Raw genomic sequence first — 20,519 nt, 5'->3', positions numbered from 1 at the left:
GAGCAGGAAGGGGCAGTTGATGATTCCTGCACACACTGATCAGTTGTCCATTGGCACTTGCTCTTGGACCCCCGCGGAAAGCTTTGCCGTTCCTTCTGGGCCTGGCCCATATTGCCAACTTCCTGTGGATCTGAGGCCTTGGAGTCATTGGCATGTCTGTGCACACGTCAGGATTCTCAGGACTTCACTCAGGGCTCCATCTGCTCCCTGTACTGGGAGTCTAGGTGGGAGCCACCACACCTAGCTCTATATTAGTCCCTTTCCTTTTGTCTTTGTGGATATTTTCTAACATTCAGACTTGACATTTCTCTGGCTTCTTCTACACACATAAACCAACAACCAGGCTTCCTTTTCTCTCATTTTACAATCTCCTTCTACTCTGCCGTTATTGGGTTGGTGGTGCTTCAGTATGCTTTTTGACATGTCTAATGAATTCTTTTCTTTTGGGTTGAACTTGAGATTCTTGGACAGTTGACCTCATAGGCCTGTGCAACTGCCTCCATGGAGGCTACAAACATATTTTCATTTGCCAGGGATTTCCATACCCTCAGTTTCATTTGTTAATTAAATTTATTTAAAGATTTTATTTTATGTTTATGGGTATTTTGCCTGCACATATATCTGTGTAGCACATGGGTAGTGATCACAGAAACCAAAAGAGGGAATTGGATCCCCTGGAACTGGAGTTACAGATTGTTGTGAGCTGCCATGTGGGTGTTGGGAATCACACCTGGTTCCTCTGAAAGATCAGCGTGTGTTCTTCACGATGGAGCCTTTTCTCCAGCCCCACATCTACAGCTTTTGATTGTCCTTTTATTGATTTGAATGTCTTTAGTGCCTGTGCTTTGGTGTGCTTCATTTGAAAACCTATCAATAAATTTACCTTAAGTACACTGAGTCCCAAATTTCTGTTCTGTTCGGAGAGCAATGCCAAGGGGAGAGGCTGGGGCTGAGGAGCAGGGAGGAGCCCTCATTCAGTTCATTCTGAGGAGAACCTCTGATAAGAATGCTGGGTGGCTTCCAAGTTCACTATTTGCTTTGGTGGTAACTTTAGCAAGGAGCAGCTGTTGGTTCTAGGAGAGTGAATAAAGGATGGTGATGTAGAAATGCAGGATCTATTTCCTCAGGGGTGGAGCTGTGACTGAGCCAGTGTGTGTGCTGCGGGATTAGCAATAGTCAGGGAATGTATAATAAGTGTGTGCATCTTTAATTTCCTCCTCTCTTTTCCCTGTCCTGTCCAAGCCCCTCATTAAGCTTTAGATTGCCCATTGCAGTGTGATCTTTAGGCCATAGAACAGATTTAGTTCTGAAATCCAGGCATACAAACGTTAAGTCTTTCATGTATGTGTGTATGGTGCATGTGTGTTTATTTGACTCACTTTAAAATTGAGTACATTATATTATTCTAGACACCAGCTGTTCCTTAGTGTCTAAGGTTATCATTATATTCCTAGCTTCTGTTAACATTGTGTGTGTGTGTGTGTGTGTGTGTGTGTGTGTGTGTGTGTGTGTGTGTGTGTCTGCCTCCTGCCTGCCAGTGGGTTTGTGCATGTGAATTTGGGTGCCTGTGGAGACCAGAAGTATCAGATCCCCTGGAGCTGGAGTAACAGAAGGCTGTGAATCTCCTGATATGGCCACTGGGACTCAAACTTTGGTCTCTTAAAAGTTCCTTAGATTCTCTTAACTGCTGAGCCATTTCTCCAGGCCTGGCTTTTTCTTTCTTTTTTTTTTTTTTTTTGGTTTGTTTTTCGAGATAGGATTTCTCTGTGTAGCTTTGGAGCCTGTCCTGGAACTCACTCTGTAGCCCAGGCTGGCCTCAAACTCACAGAGATCTGCCTGGCTCTGCCTCCCGAGTGCTGGGATTAAAGGCGTGTGCCACTGCCGCCTGGCTCCAGCCCTGGCTTTTCTTTTTCTGGTAATTTTGCTTTTTGAGACAGGGTGTCAGTTGGTAGCCTGGGACCACTATTTAGATCAGGCTGACCTTGGATTCTGAGATATCTGTCTGCTCTCCTCCCTAGTCTGTGCTGGATTAAGGTCCTGCACCACCACGCCCAGCACAGAGCCCCTTCTCAGATGCCTGCTTCACAGTATATCCTTTGGATCTGGAGCTTGGCCTTCATTTTCTCAACAGTGTTTTCCAAGAGCAGATAGTTCTCTTTTTTTAAATTAAATTTATTTTATTTTCCATCCTGATCGTAGTTTCTACCTCCTCTTCTCCTCCCATTTCCACCCCCACCTTCTCTTTGCTCCCTTCTTCCCATCTACTCCTTATCCATTTTTGTTCAGAAAGGAGCAGGCCTCCCATGGACATCAACAAAGCACAGCATGTCAAGTTTTGGTAGGACTCAGCACCTCCCCTTGCATTAAGGCTGGGCAAGGTGACCCAGTATGAGGAATATGCTTCCAAATGGCAGCCAAAAGCATTAGGGACAGCCCCTCTCTACAAGCAGATAGTTTTAATTTGATAGTTTTCTATATTGTTTTTCTCTAATTGTTTTTTTTTTTTTTTGTTATTTGTTTAATGAGGGGCTTTTTGCCTATCCCAAGGTTGCCAAGGTTTTCTCTGATGATTTTCTCTCTGTCTGTCTTTCTTTTTTTTTTTTCCTTTTTGGTTTTTTGAGTCAGGGTTTCTCTGTGTAGCCCTGGCTGTCCTGGAACTTGCTCTGTAGACCAGGCTGACCTTCAACTAAAAGATTGGCCTGCCTTTGTCTCCTGAGTGCTGGGATTAAAGGCATGCACCACCACCACCTGGCATGATTTTCTTTAGAAGTATTTTTAGTAGTATTTTTGACATTCAGATCTGTTGTTTATTATTATTATAAGGATGAGCAAGAGAATGTATGGGAATTATAGCAGCAGAGGTGCTTTTGCAGATGGGGTCCGTGGTGATAGCTGTCATTCTCTGCCCTTGTCATTTCCACTGAGTTCTTGAGGCGCACATGGCAAACCTTCTCACAACTTACGTTCCCACTGTGTATTCACAGGACCATATTCAGACACTATTTCATCTTTAAAAAGTAAAATGGTGTGTTAAGCTGGACATGGTGCTCCATGCCTTCATAATCTTAGGACTCAGGAGGCTGAGGCAGGCAGTTACCTGTGAGGTTAAGGCTAGCTTGGTCTACCTAGTGAGTTTGGGCAAGCCAGGATTGCATAGTGAGACCCTGTTTTAAAAACAAACAACAAACAAAACACCAGACCAAACTAACCAAAAACAAAAACTCCAAAGTAAATCAAAACAAAAATAATATACCCCAGCCTCCCTCCAAAAACCCCGTACATCAGTGTCATCTCCTTTCAAAGTCTGTTGCATGAATGAATTAAATGTAAGTTTGGGTTTGAATAGTTTCTTCTGTGTTCTACCAGAATCTTGAGCTCAACGATGATACTGTTCTGAATGAAATCAAGTTAGCCGACAGTGAACGGTTTGAGATGCCTGACCTGTGTGCTGAAGAGCTTGCTGTCATCCTTGGAGTCTGGTATGTTAATGGTTGACTTGACTGTGTTGAACATCCTGACCGTTGTTCCCCTGAGATTGGGAAGTTCTTCATCAGAACCTCCCAGAACAGTAGGTGGAGAATTCTTGGGCAGCAAATTCAAGGATCTGTGGTTCAGAGTCTGTTGAGTTTGTAGCTTGTTCTCTTTTCTTTATGAGCAAATGTCTTGGGTTACCTTCAACTGGGTGTAGATTGTTTAATAAAATATTAAATAGAGGTGAGAATGACTGTGTGTATAAGCTGCCTGTAGAAGCTGGAGGTGGTCTGTGGGTGTTTCTCACCAGCTCTCTCCATATCATCTTTTTTGAGACAGGGTTTCTCACTGAACCTCGTGCTCTCCTATTCACTGCCCAGTGAGCTCCGGGGATCCTGTCTCTGTCCCCTTGGACTAGGGTTCCAGATGCACATGAATACAAATGGCTTTTATCTGGTTGCTGGGTGTCTGAACTCAAGTCCTTATGCTTGCATGTCCGACTTCTCCAGCTGAGAATGCATTTGTTGCAGTTCTTATTCTTTCTCATTTTTAAGTGAGCCTCTGGCATTTCTCCTCATCTGTGTTCTTTATCCACTGTACCATTAGAAGTTTTGCAGAAGAAATGGGCATTGATTATTTTCTGTGAGGTTCTTACCCTGTCTTATGACTTTTTAGTGCTCTTTTCACTCAAAGAACATAGTGTCTTAGGATGAGAAGGACTTGAGGGGTTAAGTGGATCATGTTGCTTGATACGTAATTTCTTTGTGCTATAACTATGAGAGAGAGAGAGAGAGAGAGAGAGAGAGAGGCAGACAGACAGAGACAGACAGAATACATGTGCATTTTAAATGATTTCATAGTTCTGTTTCCATTTATTTTGTTCTGTTATCACTGACAATAAAAACAGGTGCAGGCCAAGTATATGGCACATTCCCCAGAGTTCAGGGCCAGCTTAGACTGCATAGTGGATTCTAGACCATCTAGGGCTATAGATCAAGACCTGCCTCAAAAAAAAAGCTGGGGGCTGGAGAGATGGTTCAGTGCTTAAGAGCACTTCCTGCTGTTTCAGAGGACCTAAGTTCAGTTCTCAGTACTCACATCAGGTGGCTCACAACTGTCTGTAGCTCCAGTTTCAGGGGATCTGATGCTTCTGTCCCCTGAGGCACCTGTACTCATATGCATATATCGACATGATGAAAACACAGTCAATTAAAAATAATAAAAGTCCTAAGTAGATTCAGTTAAAAGTTTTTACATAAACATTTCATGCTTATAAAATCTTTAATACTGAAAATTATAAGGAAGTAGTACTAATTTATAGGATTATGTTTTCATTCTTTTTAAATTATTTTATAACTTTTTCTTGCATTTATGTGTATGTACTCCATGCACACCTGATGCCCATGAGGTCAGAGGAGGGTATGGGATCCCCTAGAACTGGAGTTACAGATGATTGTGAGCTACCACGTGGGTGCTGGGAACAGAACCCGGGTCCTCTGTAAGAGCAACAGGTGCTCTTTCTTAACCACTGAGCTGGTTCTCCAGCCCTTTAAAACAGTCCTTTTGAGACAGGGCCTTACCCTGCAGCGTCTTTCAGCGTCAACCTCCCGAGTGCTGGGGTTTCTGGTGTGAGCCGCCACATCTGGTTGTTGTCGTTCCTGTCCGAGTAATGTTTGCGTGCAAAATAATGTATGTAATACGTGAGTTTAGGTTACACATTTAGCAAGTGGAAGTGGTAAACTAGGGGATTGCAGACATCGAAAGTTCAACCTGTGCGTTTTTTCCATGCCTCACTCTGCCCTTCTCAGAGAACATGCTACCCGAAGCTTTGTGTTTGTCATTTTTCTGGCCTTTAAAGATATGTTTACTCTTACATTTTGGGTCCCTGCAGGCTGAGGGCTTCCATTTGCATGTTTTCATCTTCTTGTGCTTGTTGTGATTGACTTCTCTCTCTGTTGTGTTTCTGTGGTTTGTGTTCTAGTCTGTAGGTGCACTTTCATCCGTAGGGCAGCATTCCACTGGGTGGGTATGTCACAGTTGGTCTTTTTTCCGTTTGGAGGTTTTGATTATTTTCAGTTTTCCTATTACAGTGAATATTTATGTGGATCATTCCTGGTCCACTCATTCACTGAGGTTTTTTGGCTCTATAATCTGGATGTAATTACTGATTACATTTGGGGATATGTGAATGTTTGCGCTGATTAGACTGTGTCTTCTGTCTTAGAATGCCTGTTGTCCTACCTCTCTGGTGACTTACTGATTTTAACCTGTCTGGTGATTGTAATTGAATTTGTTTGCGGTAGAAGTTTAGTAAATGGGACTGAGCGCTGTATTAATTCTTCCCATGGTCTTTGGTTGAGTGGTATCACTTTGATTTCTCTTTTTCTTTTACCATTTGCTTTTGGAGGGGCGCATATCATGGCAAGCACCTTTACCTGTTCAACTATCTTGTAGCCTTGGACTTCTTCTTTTTCCTAATAAGATAAATTATTTTGACACCAACCATTTTATTTTTATTATTGTCTTTTGAAAGCTTGTTTTTATGCCTGTATATATTGCATAGCATTATAGTATGTGAGTTAAAATATATGCTATAAGAGACAGTGATTACAACATGTATTTTATGATTAATTTAACTTTTTTTTTTTAATTCAAAGCACAAATTTCCAGAAGAACAACCCAGTTCATAAGCTAACGGAGGAGGAGCTGTTGGCCTTCACATCGGTGAGTAATAGTGTCTCCCTCTCCAGTTCCTTCTTATGCCTTGTAGATTATTTTGCCTCTGGTACGTTCTTGCTCAAGCTGAAACCCTGTTGGCTAAGGGAATTAGGGGTGCTCATCCTTATTCTGCCGGGTCTCAAGCCACACATTTCCTGCTGCTCCTTTAAGCAGGCCTGTGTTTCTTTGCACTTGCTTAGATTTGAAGACAGTGACCACATTATTATTCTCTCTCCTTCCCTCCTTTCCTCCTTCCCTCCCTCCCTCCCGTGGTCACCTCATGACAGTGGATTAAAGAGGGACGATGACAGGTCAGGACCCAGGGTGGAGAAGAGCAGAAAGGAAATGGGATGGCGGAAAGGGGACGGCGGAAAGGGGACGGCGGAAAGGGGACGGCGGAAAGGGGACGGCGGGGATAGATGTTGGAGATGTGAGACCAAAGAAAAGAGAAGTGTGGCGTAGAGTGACTCACTGTGGTTTTGTGAGTGGAAAAGGGTACATATGTTCTTTATTTTTCGGAAATGGGGTCTCTCTAGATAGCCCTGGCTGTCCTGTAACTTCCTGTGTAGACCCGGCTGTTCCTCCTACCGCTGCGTACTGAGTGCTGGGATCAAAGGTGTGCACCACCACTGCCAGCTTGGCACATACTTTCTTAAATGATTCAAATTCCTCATGACTCTTCCAGAGGCATCCTTATTACCAGAGGATTCAGAACTCCACTTTCTTTCTTTTTTTGTCCTTTTTCACATAAGACAAAAGAAAGAATTTTTATCTGGTAGAAAGAAAAGCTGGTTTGTTTTCACTCTTGAACGAGGAGATGCTAGTTGCTGGAGTCCTCTGGGTGTCTTTTATCTTCCCACTCTTTCTGTTCCTCAGCCTCTTGGGTGTTACCATTACGTGGTAGTCTTTAGCTGACTGTACGGAAAGGCCTTATTTACTTATGACATGTGCTGAAAAGAATTTGGCAAGCACAGTTGCAAAATTGTTTTCAATGCACATAAAATAACTTGTGTACCTTTCTTTCACTCAGCTAGTAACTATGAAATTTTATCATACACAGGTGTTGTGATCCTCATTGGGATACAACATTGGCAGTATCTTTTTTTGTTCTAGAGTTTTAATTAATTTACATTCCTGAGGGGGAAATACACAGACAAAGAGAGAAATGATATTTAATTGAAGTGCTTAGGAGGGCTATAAAGCAGGGTGGGTGCTGTTTAACAAGGTGGTCTAGAGTACCTAGGAAGGTGACGTTGAACACAGAGCCTCCTGAAGTCGAGCACTGGGATAGGACATGGAGGCTCTGGAGTGGCCATGAGCTTGAGGGAGTGCTGGAAGTACAGGGCCGAGAGAAGGTGAGTATCTAGGCAGCTGGTGGCTTGGAGGCTTGGTCTCCACTGACTCCTGAGGCCCGCTGTGATGTGGCGGGTGACAGGGAATGTTCTTGCTGGGCTCCGTGATGGGGTGATCATAGTAACACCATCGCTTTGGGGTCATCCCCAGTTACTGTGCAAACGCCCCATCACACTGTGTTAAAAGTACAGTTCTTGGGAGTGAGGGGAAGTTTCATTCTGGTCTTCAAATTCTGTTCTTTATCTGCCCCATTCTTCTGTGTCACGAGGCACTTGCAAGCTGTTTAGCTGGTGGTTCTGGTGTGGCTGCTCCTCCCGTCCTGCTTTCAGTGAAGGTCATAAATTCAAGCTTCATGCTTTCCCCACAAGGGCTTTCTTCTGCTCTCTTCTCCTTTGGCTCTTCTCCCGGTCAGCACTGGCCCGAGCACTGATGTCCTCTGGGAGAAAGCTTGGTGACTGTAAAGACTCAAGTGCCAGATCGAACTTTCCTGAGGCGATTCTTTTGTTAATTTCAAGTAAACCTTTATTTCCGAGAAGCACTGCAGTGGGCTGGGGAGTAGCTCAGTTGGTAGAGTGTATGACTAGTAGGCACGAAATCCTAGGTTCAGTGTCCAGAAATGCATAAGCCGGGGGTACAGGTGTGTGTCTGTAATCCTAAAACTGTACATGGAATCAGGACGGTCAGAAGTTCATGGTAGTCCCCCATAAGCTCATAGGAGTGGCACTGTTGGGAGGCGTGGCATTGTTGAAGGAAGTGTGTCACTGTGGGGGCGGGCTTTGAGGTCTCTTGCTTAAGCCTCACTCAGTGTCACAGTCGACTTCCTGTTGCCTTCTGATTAAGATGTAACTAGTACCATGTCTGCCTCCATGCTCCCTGCCATGCTCCCCACCATGATGATGATGGACTGAACCTCTGAAACTGTAAGCCAGCCACCCCAATTAAATGTATTCCTTATAAGGGTTGCCTTGGTCCTGGTGTCTCTTCAGGGCAGTAGAAGCCCTAACTAAGACATCATGTTTAGCTACATGGTGAATTGAAGGCCCCTATCTCCAACCACCCAAACTACACAACCACCCACCCACCAGGAAGAACTGCAGGAAACATTGTCGTGTGGAGGTGTTGTTCGAATTTCAAGAGGTCTTACAATAAAAAACCGGGAGCCAGATATTGGGGTGAATGCTGAAAGATCAGAGAGACAAAGGAACAAGTCACTGCCATGTCTCACCTCTCCAACTCCACCAGTCCTCTGACTGAAATCCTTTGAGTCCTCACCTGAAAGGCTCCAGCCAAAAGAGCCTCTAGCTGAAAGTCACGCTTCTGCTGAGAAGCCTTTAGTTCCTGTCTGCTCATGCCTTATATACCTTTCTCCGCCCAGCCATCACTTCCTGGGATTAAAGGCGTGTGTGTTTCCCAAGTACTGGGATTAAAAGTGTGTGCCACCACAGCCTGGCTCTGTTTCTCTCCTAGACTGAGTCATTCTCATGTAGCCCAGGGTGGCTTTGAACTCACAGAGATCCAGACGGATCTGTGCCTCCCAAGTGCTAGGATTAAAGGTGTGTGCCACCACTGCCTGGCTTCTATGTTTAATCTAGTGGCATGTTCTGTTCTCCGATCTTCAGGTAAATTTTATTAGCATACACAATATATCAGCACAGGAGGGCTTCAGGACTCTGAGTACTCTGGGCTCTGCACTGTCTTTTTCCCTCTCTTTCTCAAATGAAGTGTACATATTACACCAGGAAAATTCAAGTCCCCACAACTGTCTGTCCTTCCTCTCACCTCTTTTTGTACCTGATTCTGAAGTTAATAGCATCATGAATCAGGAGTGGCTTTTGACTCTAAGGAAGAGGGTTTTTGATACTGCTGATCTTTTGTATAGTAGCTTTTGCACTCAGATCCAACCAACCAAGGACTTAAAATATTTGAATAAAGTATGCGTTCACTGCCTGTGTGCAGACCTTTTCCTGCCATTGTTCCCTAAAGAACACAGAGTAACCAGCTGTCTAGCAGCTCCTTGGCTTTAGGCTTCACAGTAACCTAGAGATGATTTAAAGTACAAGGAAGGATGCCTGTTGTAGCCTGTATGCAAATACCAACCCACTTGACACCTGGACCCGACCCTCAGATGCTGAGGGACAGGTGAATTCCATGTAACTCCAGGTGTATCTGAGACAAGGCAGGTGGACCCACCTCTAAACGCTTGACCTTGTTTCTGTGTCTCTCCTGCCTGGGGTCCTTTTTGGCTTGTAGCCATCGGTTGTGCATGTATCTTTCCTTCGGCAGACTTTAAACTCCTGGCTTTCCAGCCTGAGCTCTTGTGGTTTGGTCCTTTACAAGGTCTAGAGCAGACATCAGTGCTTTAGTCCTGGTTGTTGCTCCGAAGTCTATGCAGAGTAAGAGAATGCGTGCAGTGGACTACAGCCTGGGCATGGGGTTGACCTCTGTCCTGTACACACATCGTTCTGCTTCTCCCCATAAATTAGGTAACACTACATGATAGTACGGATGGTTACATTTCCCATCTTGCTTTCAGATGTGGAATGTACATAAAAGTGCCCCAATATAAATTTTAATATCCCATAAAAGATTGGAAATCAGCCGGGCAGTGGTGGCACGTACCTTTAATCCCAGCACTAGGGAGACAGAGGCAGGTGGATCTCTGTGAGTTCGAGGCCAGCCTAGGACAGCCAAGGCTGTTACACAGAAAAACCCTGTCTCGAAAAACCAAAATACAAAAAAAAAAAAAAAAAAAAAGACTGGAAGTCGCTGGAGAGAAAGTTGACCCTGGGTATTTGGCATTTGATAAACACACACATACCTTCTTCATACACTTGCTTACTCACGCTTGGCTTTTTGAGGTAGGATGTAGTTATATGTCTCAAGCTGGCCTCACACTCACAGTCCTCCTGCCTCAGCCTCCTTAATTTTGGGAGTTTTTTTATTTTTTGAGACAGGGTTTTGCTATGTAGTTCTTGGAACTCACTCTGTAGACCAGGCTGGTCTCGAACTCACAGAGATCTGCCTGCTTCTACATCCCAAGTGCTGGGACTAAAGATGTGTACTACCACTGCCCTTTTTTTTTTTTTAAGCTAAACTTGTTTAAAGTTTTTTTTTTAATTAAAATAAAAAAAAATCCAATATATTTACTGATGATTCTCAGCCAAATAGTTGGCTTATTCTAGTTCTGTATTTTGCTGAGTTTTAAGATCTGTCTTAAAGTTCCTCAAAATAATGGTTAGATCTCTTTTTGTGGAGAAATTTTTCCAGTGATTTCGTGTTGGTGTAGCATGTTGAAATATATATGAGATATGTGAGATTTTTTTAAATTAAGGTATTTTAATAAGCATACCAACTGACAGTTTTCCTTATGGCATTTTCATACATACGTGAAGTATTTTAATTCAGCAATCTGAAGCTTATCCTGGAAGCCATAGGTCTCCTTGTTTAAGACAGAGTCATTATGAGGTGCTGTTCTTGAGAAACCATATCTGCACATTTCAGGAAAACCCGAGTCATAGTAAAATAACCAATATTGTTTGAGAGAACCATTTATGTTGTATCAGCTTGATAATTTAAAATTAGCTGTGATAACTGCGTTATTTCCTTTCAGATGAGCCAAGTAGGTGACATTTGTAATATTTTTAATTTCCTTTCCTTGTTGAAGATAGGAGCAATTTAGTTCATACAGGTGTTTCAGTTTTCATTGGCCAAAGTTCTGTTCAAGTGTGAATTGATGCTGGCAGTTTGCCTTGGGTGTCTGCCTGCGGTTCCAAGGTCTCCATGAGAGAAGGAAAGAAAGAGTCCTTGGAAAGTTTCATATTATAGTTATGTGGTTTTTTTTTCCTGATACTGATCTCCTGCCCTCCCCTTCCCTCCCCTCCCCTCCCCTCCCCTCCCCTCTCTTCCCCTCCCCTGCCTTCCCCTCTTCTCAGTTTTCTTTGAGATGGAGTCTTTGGTTTTTGAAACAAGGTCTGAGGTAGCCTACTGCTGGCCTCACATTCACTGTCCTCAGCAGAGGATGGCTTTGATCTACCTGCTCCACATCCCAAGTGCGGGATCCCAGACAGAAGCCACTAGCCCACTTTTGAGATGGAGTTGTTTTTTTTTTTAAATGTTGATCTAGTTGATCTCAAATCCATATTATAAGTGTCCTTTTACCTCAGCCTTCTGAGTACAAGTGTTTATACAAATAGCTGTATTACATACTGATGGATGGATACTCCATACAAAAGTCAAATATTGTCCTAGTGGAAAAACAGGCAAAATGTCAAAAATTAAGCTGAGCATGGTGGCATACACCCTTAATCCCAGCAGAATCAGGAGGATCTCTGTGAGTTCAAGGCCAGCCTGCTTTACATAGTGATTTCTAGGACAGCTGGAGCTACATACAAAGAGACAAGGCCAAAGATTGCCCTCATGGACGCAAAGGAGAGATACAGGTCTACTTCTGAGAAGAGCTTCGTTAGAGGCTGTATGTAGCTCTGCAGTATATACATTGTCCAGACAAAGTACACAATGAACTTGAGTATATTCTAATGTATCAGATACATTCGCTAAAGAGGAGGCTGTTATTTAGACCTGTATTATTTAAGGTTAATTCACTTATCAAAATAGATCTACCTGTTAGTATAGGTTTTTTTTGTCACAAGTACAACACAAAATATTCAACCTATGTCATGTATTAAGTAAGTGGAGTTAGTATTAGAACAGATGCCCAATGTGAAATTGCTCAGTATTCACATTTATGATATTTATCACTTTTCTGAGGCAAAAATCAGAATAGTTTTCTCAAGATTTATGAAATGTGTTAGTTGGGTATGGTGGCAAATGCCTTTAATCCCAGCACTCGGGAGGCAGAGGCAGGTGGATCTCTGAGTTTAAAGCCAGCCTGGACTACAGAGCGTTCCAGGACAGCCAGGGATATACAGAAAAAACCTGTCTTAAGGAAGAAAAGAAAGAGAATGGTGCTGTTTAGAGCTGTTGTTAGAATATATGTCATCCTTAGCGTTTACGTAGGCTATTGATGTTGAAAATAGTTTGTTGAATTCCTGTTCCTTTCCTGATGATTGAGAGGCCAAGATGAGCAGGTTCTGTGGACAGGAAGCTTGAATATTAAAATAGTGTAGTTTAATTGACATCCACTAAATAAAGTGGAATTTTAATACATTAATAAACTAATAATTTTCAAGCAACTTCTTATGTTAACAGACACAAACAGCTAGTTAGTATGATTTAATTATTTTAAATCTCTAAATGCCGTTTTTAGTACAAACTATTTTGGAAGAATTCAGAAAAGTCATATAAGAATCTTTTATACTATTTTCATAACTTTGCTGAAGGAGGAAAGATCTGTATTGCATATGGCTAGCCATTCCTTTTTGAGTTGAAGACAAGAGCCGGTTCTCTGGGACATGTTCATATGGTCTCCATTGACGTTCTGTCCATTGTCTGCAGGTTTAACCTTGTGTCTTGCCCTAGAACGCTAATCCCTGCTACATCAAACATTTGCAGGGTTTTTAGCAGTGCCTTTCTCTTTGGAGACACTGGGCTATTGTCTTTAGTAGTACTGGACATAGGAGGGAGCTGAGCAATAAAGGGATATCAAGAAAAGAAGGGGAATAGATCAGATACTGTAGACCTTCAGTACTGGCAGTGTGGCCAACAAGACACTCTGCGAGACCTACCTTCCTACAGAACAGTTATTAAGACAGTGCCAGACTCACGAGAGGTAGAAGAGGCACCAAATGCTTCTTCTTATTGACTTAGACATGCACAGACACACAGGAACCCGGGAGCTGGAGTCAGGGACTGACTGCTAAGCCCAGGCAGCAGGCAGCTGTGAGGGAGGGCTGGAGTCACTGGGGGTTGGATGGGATGGGGCAAGAGCACTTTCAGAACTTTTCACCGAGCTAAGACTTTGACCTGAAATTCATGTGCTGCCCAGCCTATGGCTGCCAAACACAGCCTTCTCCAGGGGAAAGTACTCCAGTTCTAGACCGAAGTTGTGCCTTGAGCAGCTCACGGTTAAAGCTGAGCATGTGGAAGGCCAGTGCTTGTGCTGATAGAGTGCACAGAAGCAGCATCAGCCTGCTAAAGCTCTGTGTAGACTGGAGCTCGAGATCGAAATGGGGGCAGCACCACAGGGTGTGGAAGGAAAAACGGTGAAAACTACTTCTGTTCCTTATTAGACTTTCATGGCTTTGGAAGGAAATTGTGATGTACAGAAATAATTTGAAGAGTAAACAGTAGAATTAAAAACTGATTAATCCGTGCTCTGCCACTTCGCTGAGTGTGGCATTAGGAAGCTGTGTATTGCAGATTCCAGACGATCGTTCTTAGGTATCTGAATGAGGCTCTTTCCTCTGCATCTGTGGACACACGCACGAGTGTTTAATAGTGCACATGTATTGGTGAAATTATTAAGGCCACTCCACGTAGTTAAAAGGGAGGTTTATTTAGTGATGTAACTTACAAATGAAGGGATAGGTAGGTTGCAGGGTCTGGGGAAGGTGTGTCGCAGTCCGGTGGTGTTCTCTGGAGAACTCTGCTCGGTCTACCTCCACTGTCCAGGGTCCAGGAACAGAGAGAGGTGGCGCATCTGGATCTGGGGTCTTCAGGGTCTTCTCTTGGCCCCGCCTTGTAGGCGTGACAGTTACTAAAGCCTCAGTGGGGGTTGGAACTTCCAGATCAAAGCTGGAATGGCTACCCACTACATCTCCCCCTTTTGTCTAAATAAGAAGGTTCTAACCTAATATGAGACTATATACAAAGGCATGGTTATCAAATATTGTCCAGGAATAATGAGGGATAATGACCTAGATAAGATGGAACTACAACCAATGCGAACAATATCAAGCAAGAAACACATACTAAAATCCAAAGAAGTCTAGAGCGTAGGTAAATGGCGTGTTACAAAGATCATTCCAAAAGGTGTCCTATCGTAAAGAACCTGAATCTAATACTTAATATGTTCTATCTAAGATTTTATATATATATATATATATACACACACACACACACACACACACACACACACACACACACACACACACACTAAGTTGTAACTATAACTGCTAGTCTTTAATCCCATCAAAGACCTGAGAAGGAATAAAGACCTGAGAAATGGTAGTTGGATGCAAGCAACTTTCAGGAATCTTGCAAGAGTAGACTGAGACAGCTGACAGCCTGGACAGTCACCTAATGTTTCTCAGCATTGTTGGTGCATTCAAATTGGCTACAGGCCTAGAGTATCTGACAGACCATTTTCAGAAGCAGGAATTCTGAAAGACCATCTTACCCTGTCTTGGCAGAGTACACTGGTCGCTTTCCTTGTGTCCCGCTTGTCCAGAAAGGACAGCATTTGTACTGTCAGCAGTCGAGGCAAGGGAAATTCTTTGCCCAGTAGGCCATTTTGTGCCAAGAAGACAAACTTCCAAATGGAAATGTCTGAGAAGCCCAACATTCTCTCGGGATCAAATTGGTGCTGCCAGGAGCAATGGTGTCTCTCACGTCAACAGAATTCTAAGTTATTTAAATGCCATATTCTCTAGGTCTATGGAGTGTTTGAAGATTACCTGTCCATCTGACTATGTATCTGTAAATCTGGATAACCTAACTAATGTAACTATAGAGATGACAAGCATAGGTGACTATAAATCTGTAAGTCTTATCTACCGAAATAACCTAAGTGCTAAGGCTTCATGTAAACAAGGTAAACAGTCTATAAGCAAATGTACGGTAAAGAACGATGACTTCAAAATTGTGACAATACACAAGATGTTTATAACAGAGGTAGGAATATATAGTGCAATATGCAATATGACAATAATCTTAAATATGTATCAATATACAGAATATCCTAAACAGAAGTAGAACATACATAAAGTATGACAGATATAAATTTACATTTGCATCAATATACAAATATTTCAAATAAGAGTAGAAATATATGTACATTATAACAAATATAGTTCTGTATTTGTATCAATATACAAATTATCTTAAACAGGAATGTAAAAATAGTTTACATTTGTATCAACATATAAGACTCCATAACAGTGCAAATTACAGTGCAAATTATCTAAGGCTGCTATTTTACTAAATTTGTTTACTAGTATATAGAATAATCTACCATAATATCTTATACCTATCCATTCCACTTCTTCTTTTCCCCCTTTTTTTTTGGAGACACTTTTTCTTTTCTTTTTTTTAAAAGATTTATTTATTTATTATGTATACAGAGTTCTGCCTACATGCATGCCTGCAGGTCAGAAGAGGGCACCAGATCTCATTATGGATGGTTGTGAGCCACCATGTGGTTGCTGGGAATTGAACTCAGGACCTCTGGTAGAACAGCCAGTGCTCTTAACCGCTGAGCCATCTCTCCAGCCCCCTTTTTCTTTTCTTAAGGAGAATACTGAGTTTAATATTTTCTTCCACCCCCAACCCTATAACCATCATCCTTAACCCTGAGAAATAATGAAACCTTAGGGAGAAGGGGTGTCGTTTTCTTAGAATTGCTTTCTCTATTGGGTATTGTGAGAAAGCTCAGATAGTTAAATCTCAGTTAGACTAACTGTGGGTTCCGCAGTAAGTCTTAGAGTAATGGGTAAGATTGTCTGAAATTCTAGCAAGAAGTGTAGTATGATGATGATTACCATGGCATCATTCTGGATTGGGTAGAGTTGTTGTTGTTGGGGCCCCATCTTCCTTCTGGAGACTTCAGAGATTGCTATTGGAAAAACTTAATTTTTATCAAAATGGAGAGTTTGGATTTAAAGAGGACATAACATATAAGAAAGGATTCCGAGAGATCAAGAGTAAGCATGGAAAGAATTAGAATCTTGAAGACAATGGTTCCTTTTTATTGGTTTCCTTCTGTCTCACACCAGAGGGCTGTTCTGATATGGGACTGAAGAATCTCTCAACCTTTTCTTTTATCAATATACTTGGGTTTAGAGGAGTGAACCAATTCCATCTCCAAAGCCAGCTTGGTTTATAATTGAATTGGAACCACAACTATTCTAGATCGATAGAGATATAGATGTTAGACAGTGAGATTTTACCCTGTGTAGATTGGTACCAATAGATTCTTTCTTTCTGCTGCAAATATCTGGATATCCAAGGCCTTATGATTTCTGGAAGATGGGTATTTCCATTATCCTGGAAAGACAAAAACAGAACTCTTCCTCATCCTTTGATTGTTAAATTTTTCTTACAACTTGTGGAGATGTTATGTTGGTGGATGATCTTTTACTTCTCCTCATCAAGGGGTTTCTCCTGTTTGAATCAAATTTTTATTAATTTTGTTGGTATCCATAGCTTTTCTTCTCCTGCAGAAACAAAAGCAAAACCCCTTCCCCAATGTAGACCATATCCAGGTTTCCACCTACACACATGTTTGTGATGGCCAAAAGCTGGAAGCAGACCTTTGTTGACAGGAAGATGGATACCTCATTGTGACTTTGTTGTGATTATGAAACATCCTGCAATAGTAAGTTTATGGATGTGACGAACTAAAAAGCTAGTCCTAGATGCATGGGTTTGCATTGTGTACTCTATAACTTAGGTTTGCTTACTTTGAAATTCTGTATACAGTGTAGGAGAAATACACTGTGGAAGAAGTAATGAGCCATGGAACTTACTTCCGTGGAATTTTTAATTTAGACCAGATCAAATAAATTCATACATTTAATTTCCAATATCAGACAATTTGAAGATTATGCAAATTGATGATACCGATAAGCAGATCACCTAGTTGCTGAGAAGGGAAGAACATATTTTGGACTGAGCATCAAAAAAGGCTCTGTTCTCTAGGGCAGGCTTTGAGGCTGGCCGTGACAGGCAGACAGGGTTTTGACGGTGCCATGTGTTGGAGGCAGAGGATGGGCAAGTCAAGTCCAAGTGCAGTCTTCAGCCACACTGGCAGGGTCAATGAGTAAGAAGGAAAAACAGGCCCAGGACAGACTTTGGAAGTGTTCTCACAGCAAAGGAAGAGGGTTTGGTCTGCTGTTCCATTTTTCCTGGGAATAATTTACAGCTTAAACTAGGAATTTTAAACTTACTGGCTCTTGGTACTAACTTAAATAAATATTCTTTTTAAGTAGGGAGATAGTTCTGCTTTTTATAGCATTTCTTTGTTCTTTGCATTGGTCAGCCTGACCTGGGTGGGCATCATCCCTTTGATGTAATGTGACCAAATAATCATGGACCCAACAAAGAGAGCTCAGAGCTGGCTTTGATTTACCTGTGGAAAAAGCAGTTGTCCGAAAGCTCCTTTGTGTTCAAAGGCCTAGACTTCCTGTCAGTTGAATAAAGGTCCTAGTGACCTTTGGAAGAGTATTCAAAGTGCACAGTTAGAAGGGTGAAAAGGAATCTTGTTTTTAATAGAAACGGTACTCCAGATCCTCTCTGATAGTGCTAAAATTCTTGTTGCTTGTCTCAGGCATGAGAGAAAGAATGTTGCAGGTGGTAGGAAATTGTTATCTGAATAAAATAGGTATACATACATCGTTTACACACATAAGGAACGTTTGCTGCGTAGCGTGAGTTCAAGTGGTGCTCACTGGCTTTTTAAACTCTTTCATTATTAGTGTGTGTGTATGTGAGCATGCCACATGCGTGTGAGCACATTCTTGGAATCGGGACAGCTCCCAGGAGTCACTTCTCCTTTCACCGTGGGTTCTGGGGACCGACCTCAGGCTGTCAGGCCCCACAGAAGTCACTCTTACCAGCGGAGCCATCTCCCCTACCTCTCGCTGACGTTTTCATTTGGAGCAGTTAGGCCTTTGCTCAGATGATGCTGTGTCTGCGCACTGGCTCAGGTGGCGTCCCTCAAAGGGAGTAAGCACTCCGAGCTGGCCGGAGATCCTCTCCGTCGTTTGTAGTGAGTGCCTCCCTTCTGTTCTCAGGGTATCTCTTCACGCTTCTTATCAGAGATTGCTGGAGTGAACTCGTTCTTTTATTATAAATCATTGTGACTAGAAATAGCTAGGACTGTAGCTCTTGGTGGTTCAGCATCTACAGAAATAAAAATATTAAGAGCTTATGAAAATAATACACATGCTAAAGCCCACTGGTCCAATGAATGACTTCGAATACTTTGGTTAGTATAAGTTGAGAATGAGAGAGAGTGTGTGTTTGAAATAGGACGCACATGTGAATCTCATGTAAGTGGTTTCGGGTCTCTTTTTACCAGCAAAAGCAGAAGAAGTTCCAGCTCATCTGCATGTGTGGGGTTCCAAACAGACTGAGATTTGTGTGTCTGTAGCTGTGTCTTCCTGACAGTGAGACTTTTTGGACACAAAACGTAATTTGTTTCAAACTGCATGTGGATTTTTAGGCAATACTAGTAATTTAATGAGGTGGTATGTATTCAAATTGCTAAAGTAAGGATTATTTACTGATTTATTTTTAAAAATAATTTATTTGTTTTTATTTTATTTGCATTGATCTTTTGCCTGCATGCATGTCTGTGTGAGGGTGTCAGATCTTGGAGTTACAGACAGTTGTGAGCTGCCATGTGGGTGCTGGGAACTGAACCTGGGTCCTCTGGAAGATTTACTTTTTATACTCCTGTATTTTTTCCAAGATACCATTTGCAGTAGCTTGATTCTGCTTGCCTTAGGTACCAAGAGTGGTCAGGTCCATAGGGCCAAGAAGTAGAATGCTGGTTATTCAGCCTTAGAAGAGGGAGGAAATGGGGAGCTGTTACTTTATGTAGACTAGAGTTGCAGATGAAAAAACATCTGGAGATTGGTTGCACGACAAAGTGAATATACTTTTTTGTTTGTTTGTTTCTCAAGACAAGGTCTCTCTGCGCAGCCCTGGCTGTCCTGGAACTCACTCTGTAGACCATGCTGGCCTCGAACTCACAGAGATCCGCCTCCTGAGTGCTGAGATTAATGGCTGCCACCGCCTGGCTAAAGGTGACTTTTTCAAAAGCTAATTTTCAATTTATACAGAAAGGCAAAGAGTGAAGAATTTCTTGGGCATTTAGGAGGAGAGCTGGAAGACCCACACTGTATGAAGCTATACTGATTGAGGCAGTACTGACCAGTTTGGCCTTTGAGTGGCAGTGGGAGCACCAGCTGTGAGCCCTGAGAGCCTTCCTGGCTCCACCCCGAACCAGGCTGATAGAGCACTGTGGGGCTGAGGCCCAGGAGTCTGCAGCATGCCCTCTGGCTGTTTGTGTGCACTTCAAAGCCGAGGGAATACTGAGTAAAGACACAAGGAGATACAGAGCGGCCAGTGGTGCAGATGGTCCAGAAGAGAGCCATCAGATGTGGTTCACCAGTCTTGTGTCAGAGGAGGCACTGCCTATCAGTGACCTTGGGTAATTTCTATGTCCATACAGAGCAGGTATCTAACCCCGGACCATACCACATTAAATATATTGTATTGTCATTTGCCACAGAACAGATGGAAATTTAGAAAAACACATCTTTCAGAGCTGAAAGCATTCTTAGATGAGGTTCTCATCATTTAAGTGAGACAAATGAAGTCTAAAACTGGCAGACATCTTTCTCAAGGGAACTAATGTCGAGTTTGGACAGGTACCCAGGTCAGTTTCAGTATGTTTTCCTGTTTTGTGCCAGTTCAGGATAGATTGGTTTTCAAACAGCTTGTAAGAACATACTGTCTTAAAGAAAAACAAGTGTAAATTTCTGGGCTACTCCACAGTGCATGCTTAAGCTGCAGATGTTCTGATTTATAGTAATAAACATTGTTCACAGCAGCAGCTACTTGTCATTTACAGGACTGGATCCTTGCTGAGAATATTCCTAGTGCTATCTAGGGAATGCTATAAAAAACATTTGTGAGTTCCAAGTTTAAATTTAATACCCCCTCACACCTCTGGGGATTGAATTTGGGGCCTTGGGTATGCTGTACAAATGTTCTACTGCTAAGACATACCCCCATAATCTGGGTGGGGTTTGTTGTTGTTTTGTTTTTTTATTAGAATTCCATATGTAAGT

General features: G+C 42.4%; 1 protein-coding gene and 1 long non-coding RNA gene across 3 annotated transcripts in view; one reads left to right on the top strand and one right to left on the bottom strand.

Moving 5' to 3' along the window:
* Nucleotides 1-20,519, top strand: part of Ttc27 (tetratricopeptide repeat domain 27) — a 130,917-nt gene that overhangs the window by 25,596 nt on the left and 84,802 nt on the right. For both annotated transcript variants that reach the window (XM_059248265.1, XM_059248264.1), the window contains exons 8-9: nucleotides 3,367-3,479; nucleotides 6,129-6,195. In XM_059248265.1, coding sequence (XP_059104248.1) covers nucleotides 3,367-3,479; nucleotides 6,129-6,195 — 180 coding nt within the window. The remainder of the gene's footprint in view (nucleotides 1-3,366; nucleotides 3,480-6,128; nucleotides 6,196-20,519) is intronic.
* Nucleotides 13,978-16,989, bottom strand: LOC131897370 (uncharacterized). Its single transcript, XR_009375662.1, has 2 exons — nucleotides 16,200-16,989; nucleotides 13,978-14,178 (listed from the first exon to the last, which is right to left on the bottom strand). It is a non-coding gene; the product is annotated as an uncharacterized LOC131897370 (long non-coding RNA).

This window comes from Peromyscus eremicus, chromosome 22 (assembly GCF_949786415.1).
Source record: "Peromyscus eremicus chromosome 22, PerEre_H2_v1, whole genome shotgun sequence".
NCBI lineage: Eukaryota > Metazoa > Chordata > Mammalia > Rodentia > Cricetidae > Peromyscus > Peromyscus eremicus.
The sequence above is the reverse complement of the archived record's forward strand: the minus strand, read 5'-3'. Positions and strand labels throughout refer to the sequence as shown.